This window comes from Nicotiana tabacum, chromosome 19 (genome assembly GCF_000715075.1).
Source record: "Nicotiana tabacum cultivar K326 chromosome 19, ASM71507v2, whole genome shotgun sequence".
NCBI classification, from domain to species: Eukaryota; Viridiplantae; Streptophyta; class Magnoliopsida; order Solanales; family Solanaceae; genus Nicotiana; species Nicotiana tabacum.
Window position 1 is genome coordinate 72879839 of NC_134098.1, and position 14954 is coordinate 72894792.

The following is a 14954-nucleotide window of genomic DNA, read 5'->3' on the forward strand; positions in this document are numbered from 1 at the left end:
TGAAAATATATTTTACCTGCATGGTTCATGTGTTGGGACGAGCGTGTGCTTGGCAGAATCGGTGGTCTTTGACCAACCGCACATATATTATTTGTTTAGAATATGAAAATTATTTAATACATAATCTGTGTTGTGGCTTGGCTTCTTGTCATGGCGTTGGACGTTAAAAATTATTTCTTCGTTACACTAATACATTTGGTGCACTATGTATGCCGTCGTGATAGATTTGGGGCATTGTGTATGCTGTCATGGACTCGTCGGGGTATTTGGTTAATTTCTTTCACTGTCGTTTATCACAAGTCCTTAGTATAAAGCGTGCTGAGATATATAGTGTTGTTGTTGAACAGTTGTTTGGACCTTATGGAGTAATTATATATTGAAAGAATATTTGTGCATATTATTTCTGTACTCGTGTATTTGTATTTTCTAACACTTGTTCCAGGAGTATTTAAAGTGGCAGGTTGAGGCTGTTACTGGGTTATATTTACCTATAACTCACTCATTACCTGCACGTACACGCAGATACTGTTGCTGAGGACGAGACTAGCGGCTGGCGAGTTTCAACTCATTATTCGTGGAGGTCGTTGTTTCAACTCTACCTTTCTTATGTATATTATTTCTTTTTGGGTTTGCATGTCCGATAACTTAACTTCTATAACTTTATTAGATGCTCCATGGTCTTGGTGTGGGAATTTGGTCTGGAAATCTATTATTTGACCTATATTGGATTTTATAAATTGATTATGGTTTTAGTTGGATAATTATTTCGTATTTAGTGATTATTAATGTGTTTCGACCTGCAGATATTTTCCCTTAGTGCTTATACAAAAAGGTTAAGAGTGCAGAAAATTGGTTCGCCTTGCAGGTGATGTTAGCTGGGTGTCAGTCACGTCTATGAGATAGTTTGGGGCATGACAACTTGTTCTCGAATTGAAAAAAAAAAAAAGCAAAAAAGTAAAACATGGTAGTAAAATCAAGTGCGGAAATAAAATGCTGAGTAATGGTTTTGCGACATGTCTATGGACTCGTTTGGGACATGACAGCCTGTTCTCGGATTGGAAAAAAAAAGGCAAAAAAGTAAGATATGGTAGTAAAATGAAGTGCAGAGGTAAAATGCCGAGTAATGGTTTTGCGACATGTGAGCTTATATGGCTAAAGCAACTTCACAAAGAATTAAGGTGTGGGAAAATCAAAATGCACCAATGCAACTGATCTGAGACAATTAGATTGCAATACACATTGCTTTAAACCCAATGTTTCATGAAAAGGATATAGAGTAGATTGTCACTTCATCAGACAAAAGATTGAGTAAGGGTGCATTACGACAAGTTTCGTCAACTCAAATGATTCATTGGCAGATATTCTTACAAAACTACTTCAAGGATCCAGAATTGAATATATTTGCAGCAACTTAGGGGCATACAATATGTAAGCTCCAACTTGAGTGGAGTGTTAAAAATTAGAAAATTATTAATAGGCAAGAATCTTTTCTTTGTAAATATAGGAAAGATTTAGAATACTTGTAATGGATAATTAGGAACAGGAATTCTTCTCCTTTAGGAATAGAAATTACTATCCTTTCCCTTTTTGAGATTACTTGCAAACACTACTTAAACCCGTAGTGTTTGAGTAATCAAAAAATTCATGAGAGAATAATCAAGAAATTCATGCCTAAATCTCTTCTTTCTTTTTTCATTACAAATTAAACCCCAATTCAAGTAGCAGTCTTATATATTTCTATTTTGTCTATTAAACTTATATTTTATTTCTCTAGCTAGAGAATATTCTAATGGGAACTACTTATCTATGTTCATTTAATTTATCCAATTACTGAGTTCCCTTCCTAATTATATATATCAACAAGCAGATGCCACATAATGGACGTAATAACACATTAAGGGCATGAAAGTTCTCAAAACCTCTAATTTTATCTTTCTCTTTTATTCTTTTGTTTTTCAGATAACATAACGAATAAAAAAATTATGATCAGAACCTCAAAGGTCAAAACATTTTTTTAGATAGAGAGATAACAAACTGTTATTAAATAGAAGCACCAACGATCCCTGTCCTTACAAAAAAAGATGTAAGAAGGAACAGTAATAACAAACAGGCTACACAAATGTTAGGTGTCCAAAGATTCACACAAAAATCTGTATTAGTTGGGAAACAAACCTCACAAAAAGCCTGCTCTAGTTCTGGAGTTATAATGGCTACTGATTCTGCATGCCTCTTGGCAGCTTCCAGTTGCCGTCGGCATTCCTCTGTCTCCTTCTTACCTAATCAAGAAAAATAACAAACTGGAAAGCTATATGGTGTAATAATTTCACTCAAGGCCATAAGCAGTAGTGCAGGCAGAGTTTTGCACAAATGGTTGTCGACCTATTGTCACAATTCGACTTGTATATACAGGTTTGGGTCTAGGTCTAAGTCTATGGGGTGTAAGACTTTAGTTCCTATCTCAATTTGCTGTTTACTTTGCATTATTTTTAAGAGGTTTTACCAATTGTATATGTACATCCAATTTTTAGAAAGAATCTTATATATATACATATTTAATAAAATAATTTTTGGCGAAGCGTGTCTAATGAAACACTTGGTTCAGTAGCAAAGGCCACTGGTGTTAAAGCCCACAAGAATCAGGAAGACGAGATCCAGTCACATCATTCACCTAAGCATTTGCAGCCAGATATCAATTAGTAGGAAATAACAAACAATGTACTTGACTCCTCCCACTCAAAGACATGAATAAACTACCAAATCATGGATTACACAGCAGGTTGAGACTATATCCCCATGGTTCATTTCCTTAATTTTTTGGACCCCCTGTAAATTTTTCTTTTTGTCAGCCAGGCGAGATGGTCTTTCAGAGTTACTATATCACTGTGCAAGATGTAAAATAGTCAATTGTGAAATCGCTAACTACTGAAGATCTCTTTGCATTGGACTAATTACTGAAGAACTTACAGTACTCATAATGCAGAGATGCTTGCATAGCAAATTTTTCTTGGTGCTTCACATTAGCTTCCATCTCTTTAATCTGAAAAGATGAAAAGGAAGCGTGATTCACAATCATAAAAAGATTTTATGTCTAGTGAAGTCAGTCTCAGTTTGTTTGACTACTTTCAACTACCAGTAATGAAACGAGGCCCATATTCTTCGCTTGTTAGACTAATTTCAACTACAAGTCCATATTCTAGGTATCAATCTATTTATTAAGAAGAAAAAGAAGAAGAGAATTTATGTCCAATGAACTCAGTCTTGGCTTGTTAGACTACTTTCAACTACAAATAATGCTAAAAAACCCATATTCCTGCTATCAATCTATTTATTTGAAAAGAAAAAAAAAGACCAGATGCAACACTACAGAACAACAAGATTACATTTGATTTGCACTGGCAGACAATTTGCAGCAAACAAAATGAAAAATAATTCATACACCTTGCGCTAACATCAGCGTAGTACCTTCTAATCAACGACACAAAGCATCATATCTGCTGCTCTTTCTTTCTTTTTAATTAATTCATGCATTGCTTTTTATGTAGCAATAAAGCCACCAATTTGAGAACTATAGCCCTGTTTAATTTTCAGCAATATGGCATAGTGAAAATGCATGCTTGAAATAGTAACAATGACACGATAAGCTATTAAAGGATAGAATTTGAAGTGCAAGATACTTAAAGCCAGTGTGCTGTCCAAAGAGTAACCCTTTCTACCATTTGTGAACATACTGCCAGAGAATTTTTATTTAACATAATGACAGCGGGCCCTTGTTAATCTTGAATACAAACTGTAGGAGATTAAGAACAAATTGTGTCAGTGTTCATTATAGCAGCATACAACATCTCTAGGATGTCATAAAGTTCAAAAGGCCAAAAACCTTGAATCAACATCTTAATTTGAGGTTTCAGCTTATCATGAAATAATTCTCCATTATACATCCTTTCGCGAGTAGTTTAATCAAGAAATTATAGAAACAGCAAGGATTTAGGAGGAAGCACCTGAAGGGTTTGGGACAGTAAATAAATAAAAACTACAACAACAAACCCAGTCAAATCTCACACGTGGGGTCTGAGGTAAATAAATAAAAACTAAAAAACCATAATAATGCCACAAGACAAACGTTGGAGATGATAGACCCCAATCATGTGACTTGATTTATTTTGCCGAATAACCCTTATGCTGCAAACCCTAACCATCTACTATTGAGTAATAAATACAAAGTCCAAAAATCCTTTAATTTAATATTCCTGTTCTTTATCATACCAGCCTTTGTGTCGGAACTAGCTTTCCCTTTCTATAACATGGGAGGTGCAGATATTGGAATCCTTCTGCTTGGATCCAAAAGTAGGAATTTAGGGCATCGAAAGTTGATTAATACTCTGCCTTGAAGAGTCGCGGCTATGTTAAGTTTCTCACCAGATTGGATATTACCGAGCATTGATTTGTAGTTACTCTTATTTTTGTGTTGCGACATAAGAATTAGCAAGACAGATGCATCCCACACGCTAGGCACAACTTGAGAACCAATTTGATAAGTAACAAGATTATTTCTCAAAATGGACATTCTCATATACAACAGGTAAAGAGAGCGTAGCAACTTAGGGACCGGCATTCCTATCTCGAAAGTCCAACCCATAACATATATAAGATGGTATCATTAGGGCAGCAAATATAGCACTTTGACGCAGTACTTGTCTTGATTGCAAATTTTCTCCAGGAAAAGGCCCTTCGAAATGTTGACCTAGAAATTGGCATTTCTGTCAGGGCATGCCTTGTGTAGCTCCAAGATAACTATTGCTAAGCTCTCAACAAATGTAGTGAGGAAAACTATTGCAATTAATCAAGTGACACTTGCCTCTTAATCTGTCCTTTCTCCTTATTCCATTCCTTCTTTTCAAGTCCCACTATCAAGTACAAGAACTCCATTTCAGCAGACCCTACATCTCCATTTCCCAGTAATATAATATTCCTTCCACTCACACCAGCCTAACCTGACACAGACCACTCATTTTTTTCGGCAGTGCACAACTTTTGTATTTAATTTCTTCGATTTTCTTAGTTTATCTACTTTGGTTTATACAAAATAGGTCCTAAAAGAGAAAAGTACCTTCAGCCCAAGTTCAAGGGATGCCATGTTATGTTCAGCATAATTTCTTCGGTGAGCCACAGCATCAATAAGTAAATTCTGGCACAACAGAAACAGCAGAAATACTAAACTTCACTCGCTAAGGAACTAATCATAACTTTAGAGGCATCAGAAAACAGAAACATTAAAAAGAGCAATTGACCTTGAGTTCCAATGCAAGTTGAAATCTCTTTATCTTCATAGCTTGAATCTGGTCAATAAGCTTTGCAGCTATACTATCCAGGTCATCCTCTCTTTCCAAAGATTTCAAGTTTATCACACGCTGCCCTAAAGTTGGAGAAAGTTATTTGTTTTAGGAACACAAGATAAACAATACTGAACCTGTAGCTTGTATTATACATACTTCAAGTATAAAAGACTATAAAAGATACTCACTGACACGGCCTTCCATCTCACGCCTTCTTTTCTTCTCAAGTAGTGACTCATTTATAATCTCTTCCTAAAAGTGAATAACAAAATATACTAATTATGCTTGAAGTAAGACACATTTAATTTGTCATCAACAATTAGGACCACTTTCAAACTTATGAACAACGACATTGATGTTAGATTGACGGGAAAACTTAGGGAAAGAATCCCTTAGAGTAGAATCTCTTCAGATTGATTAATTAGACAACGGAAGAAAAGAGAAATGTGCAAAAGCGAATTCTTATAAGCAAGGAAAAGAGATTCGAAATGAAACACAGTTCCACAGCTAATATTATTTTACATGCTTTCCTCCATCCCCATCCTCCACTGCCAACACACAAGTGAGGAGACAGAGCTATCAACATGCTTTCCAGCACAAACACTTCAATGATAGAGTTTTTGAAATTTTTTCATGTTTACTGTTCGAGCTATTTCAGGTTCTGGTCTCCTCGTTATAGATTGGCACATTAAACCTTAATTAGTTTGAAACAAGCAGCTTTGATTCATATACTAATGGAGTCGATACAAATAAATGGAACGTTAGAACCCCTTTTATCTCACACTTCCTCTGCTAGCCACTCATCCGAGCACCTATGTTAACTCCCTCACACTCCAACCCCTGCCTTACAGTCTAAAAAAATACCCTAAGATACCCTTCAATCCAACCCAACCTTGCAATTTATTCCCACCACCCAATAGTTTATGGGGGCCAGCAGCTAGCTACAGTGAGTAATATAGGTTGATGGCGAGGCTACAAGGGGGTGGGAAAGGGTCATAGGATTTTGGCAAAGGGAGTGGGGTTGCAGGGCCTAAGAGAGGGTCTTGTGGAGACTCGGAAGGGGAAACCAAGGGGTAGGAATTCCATGACAGTCGGTCTGCAAAATTTCCTTCTCCATTTGTTGGTCCTGCAAGTACAATGACCAAATTTGCGTATTCACACAGATCGAAGGTTAAATGCTCCACGCTCTATATTACAGAAACCAAACATAGAAGCTGTAACTGAAGAAGCACAAGCACATTTTTCTGGGCATCCTATCACCCCCTCCCTCCCTTCCCCCACCCCAAAAAAAAAAAATTAAAAAAATGAATAATAAACAGATGTCCAAGTGTGAATTTCCACATACTTGCATATAAAACAACTTCCAGAAACAACAACCAAAGAAGAAAAAAAGAAAATACCCGTTGCTTTTCGAGTTTGGCACCTTGATCCTCTATGTTCTTCAATTCACTTTTAACTGCCCTGAGATTATCTTCAAATGTAGAAATGGCTTCTTCCAACTTAAGTTTCTGGGACTTGAGCCTCTCAACTTCCCCCGCATCCACATCTGAAGAAAATACTTTGACTAAACCAAAAAGTTTTCGGGCGAGGCATTAATACATTAAAAACAAAGGGTTAGTGAGATACTGCATAGCAAAAGGCGAGAGTGTTCCACTGATTCAACTGTGCCAGAAACATGACCACCATATCTGGATTTTTTCCATCTGTAATGATTTTCAGGGGTCCATAAATCAAAGATGCCCAATTGCAACGCCTCATCTGCTCTCTTGTCAGTTTCACGTGAGCCTATGTACTGCAAAAAAGCATCAGATTCCTTTAGTGTTAAGCTACTAGCAAAGCTAAATTCAGAAGAAAATATATTAAGTTTCTAGGAATAGTAAGCCTACAGAAGAATCCAGCCCAAATTGGTTGATTAGAACTTCTTTGACTGCATCAGGAGCGTCAAAGACTTGGTCAAGCCTTGAATGGATGCCTAGCATACGCATCTGTGGAAGATAATAACAAGAAAACCAAGTTAACATATAAATCAGCATCAAAACAGGAGGTCTTAGAGAAGCTTATACACACCTCCTCAGTAATTTTAAAGGGAACACGGCTCGGACGTTCATCTGCTACATTTAAAACAGGAAGATTAAATGATCGCATATTTTTAACTAAGAAGTCACGGTCAGCTGCATCTTGTGTTATAAAGGCCTGCATATGTCAATAAATAAGAGAACTGATGAGATGAGAAACAAATTTTCAATAGCACTAAATCAGATTAATAACTTTGATTCCGGAAACCTTTTTATGTCTCTGCTTATACATTCTACAGAAGTTATCATTTCTATAAGCATGCAATATGCCCATGCAATGACAAAAACACCTTACTCAAAGTTACAACTTAAACTAGAAAACAATTGGTGAATGTCACTTAGCAATGATAAGATTGTTAAAAGTACAACTCCAATCAATGCTTTCTACAACTGCAAATCTCATACCAAAGCACAAAAGAACAAAAGAAAAAGGAGTACATCAAATTGAATACTCAAGTTTAAACTTCAAAGAGTGATTATACAAATCACCATATGTACCATGTTCAGATATTAATTACGAGCTAGAAGATACCAAACAAGCAGAGAAAAGATGCAAGAAAGACAAATCTGCTTGGGCCACATATACTAGTATTGGAGACAGAGATGACGAAATCATTCTTGTTAATTACCTTCCAGGCGTAGAATGGTACGTGATCCTCTAGGTAATCTGCATGAATCCGATTGGAAACATTGACCTGAGTTTTCATTTCAGCAAAAGTAGTTAATAACCTTTTTTATTGTTAGAAAAGTAGTTAATAACCTTTCAGATCCATAAGTATCTAGTAGCAAAAGCCTAATTGTATACCTCAAGAAGAACTGGACCATATACAGATTTATTAAATTGATGTTGATGCTCCTGAACCCAATTGTAAGCTTCAAATATCTTTTCAACACCACTACTCTGTAAAGCACGTAATCTTTTGTTGTTTGCATTCTCCATCTCCTTCAATCTGCAGAGCAATGCAAGAATGTGTAAGAGCTTTCAGTAATTTTACAATACAATGACCATAGCAACACAGTCCTGATATTTACTTATCAGAGCACTGCCTGAATGCTGTCCTATTCCAATCAAGGGATCTCTCCATTTCTGATTTCTGAGACCTTTGTTCTCTTGCAGCATCTTGCAGCTCCAAAATTTTAGAACCCAAACCATCCTGTAGAGTTGACCAGTTCAGCAACATAAATTTTGCAGTAGGCAGAGATCAGTTAGGGGTATCTACATAAAAAAGGCTACTCGAGAATAGTTAACATAAGATTTCCTTGAAATTCAATAATCAATCACATACTAGCCATCCTAAGGCACGTAACCTCATATCTAGGGATGTTGCTTTAAAGCAAGTATAGTATAAGACGATGCAGAACACCAAAATAAGAAGCCTACAATTTTATCTCTAGGAGGTTCATAAGGAGGAAGATTTGCAAGCTCCAATTCGGCAGTTCTAAGATCTTCTTGAGCTTTCGAAATTCTAAGTTGACGAGATTCCTCTTGCTTCTTGAAGTCATCCATTTCATTATACTTTCCACGCACTTGAACATCCTGATATATCATAGAAAGAAGTAAAAGTGAATACTGTAGAGGAAAAAGAATTAATCAAAATGATAAACTTATTGAAGCTCTGACAAAATACCAAACGATTGTCCTGATCCAGAAGTTTCATACGCTTGTTGGCATTGTCACCCAACAGGCCATTTATTTTTTTGCATTTAGCATCTCGTTCTGCTTTCTCTTGCTTCTTTTCCCTGAGATCAAACTGTTAAATTAGGAAAGAAAAAAAAAACGAAGGCAAAACTAGATATTTTAAGAAAGAAAGGTGGAGACACAAATTGAAATTTACTTTTTGATCAGTATCAATTTACTAATACAGTGGGGTGCCTTAAAATCTGAAATTTTCTAATGACAGGCAACTGCAAATTTCCCACTACCGAAATATGAACAGGATATTGAAACGAAGAGACAAAATCTCTAACTCAAACTATAAATTACACAACAAGCTCACATACTCTATAGGTTCCATGAGTTCATTCAAACTCTCAGCAGCTTCATCCAGCTTCTTTTTGGCATCTTGTTCTTGGCTTTTGGCTTCCAGAAACTCAGCCTTCTTAGCATCGTACTTCAGCCATGGCAATTTCTTTTTCATGGTTTCAGCCTATAAACATATGAACAGCCAAATTTATTTTATTTTAAATTTTTCTTTTGGGTGGGGGGTGGGGGTGGGGGGGATCAGTAGGACATCCTACAAGCCATATGAATAGTCAATTAACAGCTCTCACCAAAGCTTAGGAAGAAGCTCCACACTTACCTGTGCTAGGAGGTGCTCTCTCTGACGGAGACGCTCGACATCTCTTTCAAGTTGAGAATTGACTTCCCTCAACTGATCCAATGTCTCTCTGCCGCTCTTCACAGTCTAAAACAGATAATGAAATTTTATTCAGTTTGAATTGTCAAAAAATAAGGCAGGATGTTTGCTTTGTTCACTAATAAACGCTTTGCAATAAAAATTTCAAAAGCTTCCACAAATTGGTAAGACAGAACTGACTCGTTCAGACTTCTTCAGCTCCTCACTCTTGCTAATAAGATCTCCATGCTGGACTGGTAGCCGAGGATCACCCACAGCTTTTTCAGTCTCTTCAAGGAGTTGAACAGGAGTTAACTTTGCAAATTCACAAACCCTGTCTTGAGGTAGAAACTGAGGTCCTCCCCATTGAATTAGGATATATCAGCCAATAGATCATAAAGACAAGGAAAAGAATCTCACAAGAGAGAAGTAAACTCTTAATTTAGTTTATGTTCTCTAACTTTTTAAGGAAAAACATACTATACTAGTTGAAAAAAGAATAGTATTTCCTCTATTCACATCAAAACGAATAGCGTCTTTCTGCATATGGAAAACATTTAACTTTCCACTTTCCATTTTACCCTTAATGACATACTTTTATAGCCACATAAATGTCATGGGCTGTTTAAAACCACAAGTTTCAAAAGTCTTTCTTTTTTTATTAACTATGAGCACAATCAAACAATGTCGCACATAATGGAACAGATGAAGTACTTAAGACAGTTAAAAAGATGTTATAAAAATTGTTTGAAGGGCTAGAGATAAACAAGGAAGAGACAAGCAGATAAAAAGAAAAAGCTTATACAAAAAGTCAATGAGACCAGTAAGTGAAAAATGTAAAACTAAAAGGATAATGGGAAATTTTGTGAATACATCAATGGTCTTCCTTCTTAGATACTTCTGATCAAGGCACAAAACAGTAACCAAATAAGATGATAAAAGAAGAGACTTTGTGTAGCGTGAATTAGAAGGAATAGCAAGGACTCGGTATGACATCCACTTAAGGCCAAGAGAAAAGTACATAGTGTCATCGGATAAGGTAGGTGCTTCCTAAACCTAATCCTTGAGATTCTCCTGACAGCATAAATGGCGCAACTGTACCACAATGGTAGAAGGCTTGAGTATGTAATGCAATTAAAAATTATCACCTACATGAAACCTCCAGAGATAACTCTGGTTCAAACAACTGTGAATTGCCATGCCAAAAAGGTTCGAGAATAGAGTAGCAGCCGTCAGCAAAACCAAGTTAAGTTGTTTGTCTTAGCTTTCTTATTGGTGTAAACGCGGATTTTATATAAGATGGTTAAGCTCATTTACTGCCTTACAAGATAATTCTGGTTACTGCAAAATGTACATAATCAACACCTGAGGGAGCATAGTTGTTTTTTCTTCTACTGTACTAGCAAGTCTGGTGTTGTTTTTGGCATCTACATGATACACGCACAGCACCATCTTATTGCTGGATATTAGTAAACCTTTTATTGTTTGCTGATTAAAAAAAAAAAAACTGTGATACCTTTCTATTTAAGGATTACATGCACATTAGCACTGCACATGTTATAAGAGAAAATTCATAATAATATTTAGAAAAGAAATTCACTTAGCAGATTATAACATATTTAGTCAAAATCATTCTGTGGGGAAAATTACTTCTAAAGAGTTGGTAGTAATCCAACTGATATACTATATAAGTTGAGAATTATACACTTTTCAAAAATAAATAAATAGATGAAAAAAATTGATAGTTTCAGGGCGAACAGTAAGCTTCCAATTATTTAGAAACATCTGGTTCTGCTATACTAATCAATAATATCTTGATGATATACAACCAAAGCAACTGGCGGTCAGTGGTCACTATATATCAATATTGTATAAGTAAAACAATAAAAGATCATTGGCAAGAAAATATCAACATGCTACATCGTCGAAGTGTTTTTTTTTTCTAAAGAAGTAGCAAAATTGATATTTTAATGGAAATTCTCAAAAATCAATTTTCCACGAAGATCGGAGTTTAAATTAGAGGAAATTCCTTTTTTCGAGACTGGTAAGTAGTAATTTTATAGATGACAACAGCCACGCACTATGATAGTGCTTGTGACTTACAAGTTCTGGGATCCCCTATACAAAACAAAAGAAAGGGATCCCATCTGTAAACAAAAGAAACTCTAATCCTTTAGTGAGCTAGTAGAAAGCCAAAAACCACAAACATCTGTACTTTAGCAACTGCATCAGGAAACTCTTAAAACTCCTATTTTAAAAACATTCGCATCATGCATGATGTAGAAGCCATGATTGATTTTTAAGCACAGTCAACCTGAAATGGTGCTATACTGCACATACCAGCATTCACTTAATGCTGGTAATTAATAAATTTATCCTTTACGGATAAAGAAAAATATTCCCATCATGCAAGAAGCAAACAATTTTCAATAATGGGAGTTGAGAAAACATGGTCTTGTTAATGTATTTCACACTTGACTTTAGAGATCCCTCTAGTGTTTTTCATATTTACATCTTTTGGGAGAGGGGTGGATTTGGGTGGGGATAAGTAGGTTCCAATAATGTTTTGGCAACATAGCATATGTGTCCTCTATGTTTAACATCCAAAAGAAGATGACAAAGAACTCACTTGAGTCAAATTGTTGACTTGGATATTGAACCTCTGAATTATATCAGTTACGTTCTTCTTTGGCACAGCTTTTCCTGAAACAGAATAAACACATGTAGTGACTGCAAAAGGCATTTCACGTTAATTTACATTTTCTTTTCAACTGATTAACAACATCCTTATCTGATCCCCAAAAGTGTTTATCCGCCCAAAGAGAGACATGACATTACAGAAAGTAGAATAAAGAACCTACTTACGATTCAAACAACGTCAACCAAACATATGTCGGAACTTCCAGTTGAGGAACAGGAAATTCTTAAGATGATAATAAAAAATATTGACAGAACTGGGAAGAGATCTGCAAGTATATATAATAGGAAGAAAAATGATTGTATCTCGCTAGTACAACCAGCTCCTGGCGACTAGCTTACACCAAATAGAGGTACAATTGAAAGCAAATAATTAAGACGGTTCCTCTGTTTTTTTTAGAAGGAAGATGGTTCCACTGTTGTGCTCATCTTTTTTTTTTTTTTGATAAGGTAAATTGTATTAATCAAAAGGGAGAAAAAAACGACGCCCAATCTTCTACACAAGTAGGTGTTATATGGGTGCACCAAAAAGCGATCAAATAAAAGGCTATTCTTTAAGTTGTGATGTTGTACTCATCTAAATAGCGCCCTTGGAATATTTGATTAAAGCAATATAGTGAAATGCAATGAAGCCACATCAAAGTAACAGCTTTTGATCTCCTCCCTAAAGTACCACCAAAACAGAAGTAACAACCTTCCAATCTCCTTCCTAAACTACTGCCAAAGCTTTGAACTACTTAAAAGCCATTCATACCCTAAGCAGAAGCAAGACAAACTCCAACTTCATAAACTTGAAGCATAACAGACTGAAAGAGGAGGGCAAAAATTGCAAACAAGATTCACTATTTGTTCTATACAAGATGCAACAATTTGAACCTAATTACACAAAAGAAGAATATTCATAATTAGCCTAACTAAAATCGAGAACAGTTCTGGTAGGAATCTTAGCCTTCTAAGGAAAGATGGCAAAGGAAAGGGGAAATTGGGATAGAAAAAAGAGAGTTGAAAAGGATAGCACATGAATACGCCCAAGCTCCTAAATTTGAAATCTGACAATCAAAAGATAAAAAAGATTAAGGGTCGGAAAATATGAATCATCCATGTCGAAAAGAATGAGAAAATTCCAGGAAATAGAAGCCTTCGTTTTCACTCGTATGGATAAATGCAAGAAGCCATCCACGTATCCTCTTAATCTATAACATATTATGACATAAAAAGAGTAAAACAAATCAGAAAGACTTGTATCATTCGAGTGGCCCGTCATCACAAATATAGCAAGTTAAACAGCTTTCTAATTGAAGAACATATTATAGATAAAGAATTCTTTACCATTAAAAATCCACTCAGATTTGTTCCGTGTATCTATTTTCCGCGTGATAATTAACTGTTCCTCTTTGGTTTCCCCTCTCAAGGAAATCTTGATGTACCCTGACTCCTCCCCGCGTTTTACAAATGCTCCAATACTAGAAGCCCTCCCCAAAAGCTGCAGTGTAACACAATTTTCATCTTGGTAAAAGTTCACCCATGAAATTCACATGTAGTAATAATTTTTCATTTACTTCAACTTCCACTTACCTGAGGCTCACCACCAAGACCAAGTGCTATCGCACAGACTAGAGAACTCTTTCCAGAGCCATTTGGTCCAATTACAAGATTTAATCGGGAGCCCGGTTTGCATGTCAACTTGCTGAACGTCATGAAGTTATGAAGCTCAATCTCAGTTATGTTTCCTGGCATATAATCATCTTCTCCCCTGCAGATTATAACCAAAAAGATGCAAAATAAGCATCCCAAACAATTAAAGCTAGTACTTTAATTCAACCTCCCTGAAATTAAAAATGAAATCCACAACTATAACTAGAAACATGTAAAATAAAAGACTTTTGGAATTGGTTTTATACGTTTTTAAGTGAAATTATATAACAAAAGGTCGAATAAACCCTAACTATTACTCAAAATAGGAAAAGTCCGAACTATTTTTTCGAAAAGTACCTAGAAGGGAAAAAAGGAGTTATGGATCACAAGAAAGCAGCGAAGGGCCAAAGTTTTAAGTAGTGTAAGTGAAAATTGTGTAGCACGGACCTGGTGATTTTGGCGCGTTTAGCGCCACGTTCCGACATTAAAGTGAGGCGTAGAGAACGAAGGAGGAATTGAAGAAATTAGTCGGCGAGAAAACCGCGATTGAAAGCTCGCTAGGGTTTTCTTCGCCGGAGGAAATCTCGCCGGTGACTGGTGAAAGAGAGTTGGAGACTGATAGTGGAAGAGGAATTTGGCGCCAAAGGGGAAAACTTGTGAGATGAGAGCATATATTAATGCTTTGTGAATTTGTGGGACCTTTTACTTACGTGCCAGAAAAATATTGGTGCGTCTGTAAGATTAATAATATAATATTGGCCAATATCTGGAGGGAAAATAAGTTGTAAAAAAAATAAAAACGAGTTTTAACCACAAACTTTATTATTCGAAAATACAACAAAACCATTCGAAATATATTTTCATACAATTGTTACAAA

At 35.9% G+C, this 14954-nt stretch overlaps 1 protein-coding gene across 4 annotated transcripts in view; it reads right to left on the reverse strand.

The window, feature by feature from the left end:
* Positions 1 to 14725, reverse strand: part of LOC107792032 (structural maintenance of chromosomes protein 5) — a 30891-nt gene extending 16166 nt beyond the window's left edge. Inside the window, exons 1-21 of one of the 4 annotated variants that reach the window (XM_075237992.1) lie at positions 14524 to 14725; positions 14017 to 14194; positions 13771 to 13924; positions 12374 to 12447; positions 9946 to 10095; positions 9709 to 9813; positions 9410 to 9555; positions 9037 to 9148; positions 8790 to 8945; positions 8441 to 8562; positions 8214 to 8358; positions 8038 to 8103; positions 7401 to 7526; positions 7220 to 7318; positions 6960 to 7125; positions 6734 to 6879; positions 5522 to 5585; positions 5289 to 5413; positions 5108 to 5185; positions 2965 to 3037; positions 2173 to 2276 (exon numbers count right to left, since the gene is read on the reverse strand). In XM_075237992.1, the coding sequence (XP_075094093.1) occupies positions 2173 to 2276; positions 2965 to 3037; positions 5108 to 5185; positions 5289 to 5413; positions 5522 to 5585; positions 6734 to 6879; positions 6960 to 7125; positions 7220 to 7318; positions 7401 to 7526; positions 8038 to 8103; positions 8214 to 8358; positions 8441 to 8562; positions 8790 to 8945; positions 9037 to 9148; positions 9410 to 9555; positions 9709 to 9813; positions 9946 to 10095; positions 12374 to 12447; positions 13771 to 13924; positions 14017 to 14194; positions 14524 to 14561 (2427 nt within the window). In that variant the 5' untranslated portion in view covers positions 14562 to 14725. Of the gene's footprint in view, positions 1 to 2172; positions 2277 to 2964; positions 3038 to 5107; positions 5186 to 5288; positions 5414 to 5521; positions 5586 to 6733; positions 6880 to 6959; positions 7126 to 7219; positions 7319 to 7400; positions 7527 to 8037; positions 8104 to 8213; positions 8359 to 8440; positions 8563 to 8789; positions 8946 to 9036; positions 9149 to 9409; positions 9556 to 9708; positions 9814 to 9945; positions 10096 to 12373; positions 12448 to 13770; positions 13925 to 14016; positions 14195 to 14433 lie in introns of all 4 variants that reach the window. The other 3 variants (XM_075237993.1, XM_075237994.1, XM_075237995.1) reach the window with 3 other exon arrangements.
* Between the last annotated feature and the right edge of the window lie 229 nt (positions 14726 to 14954).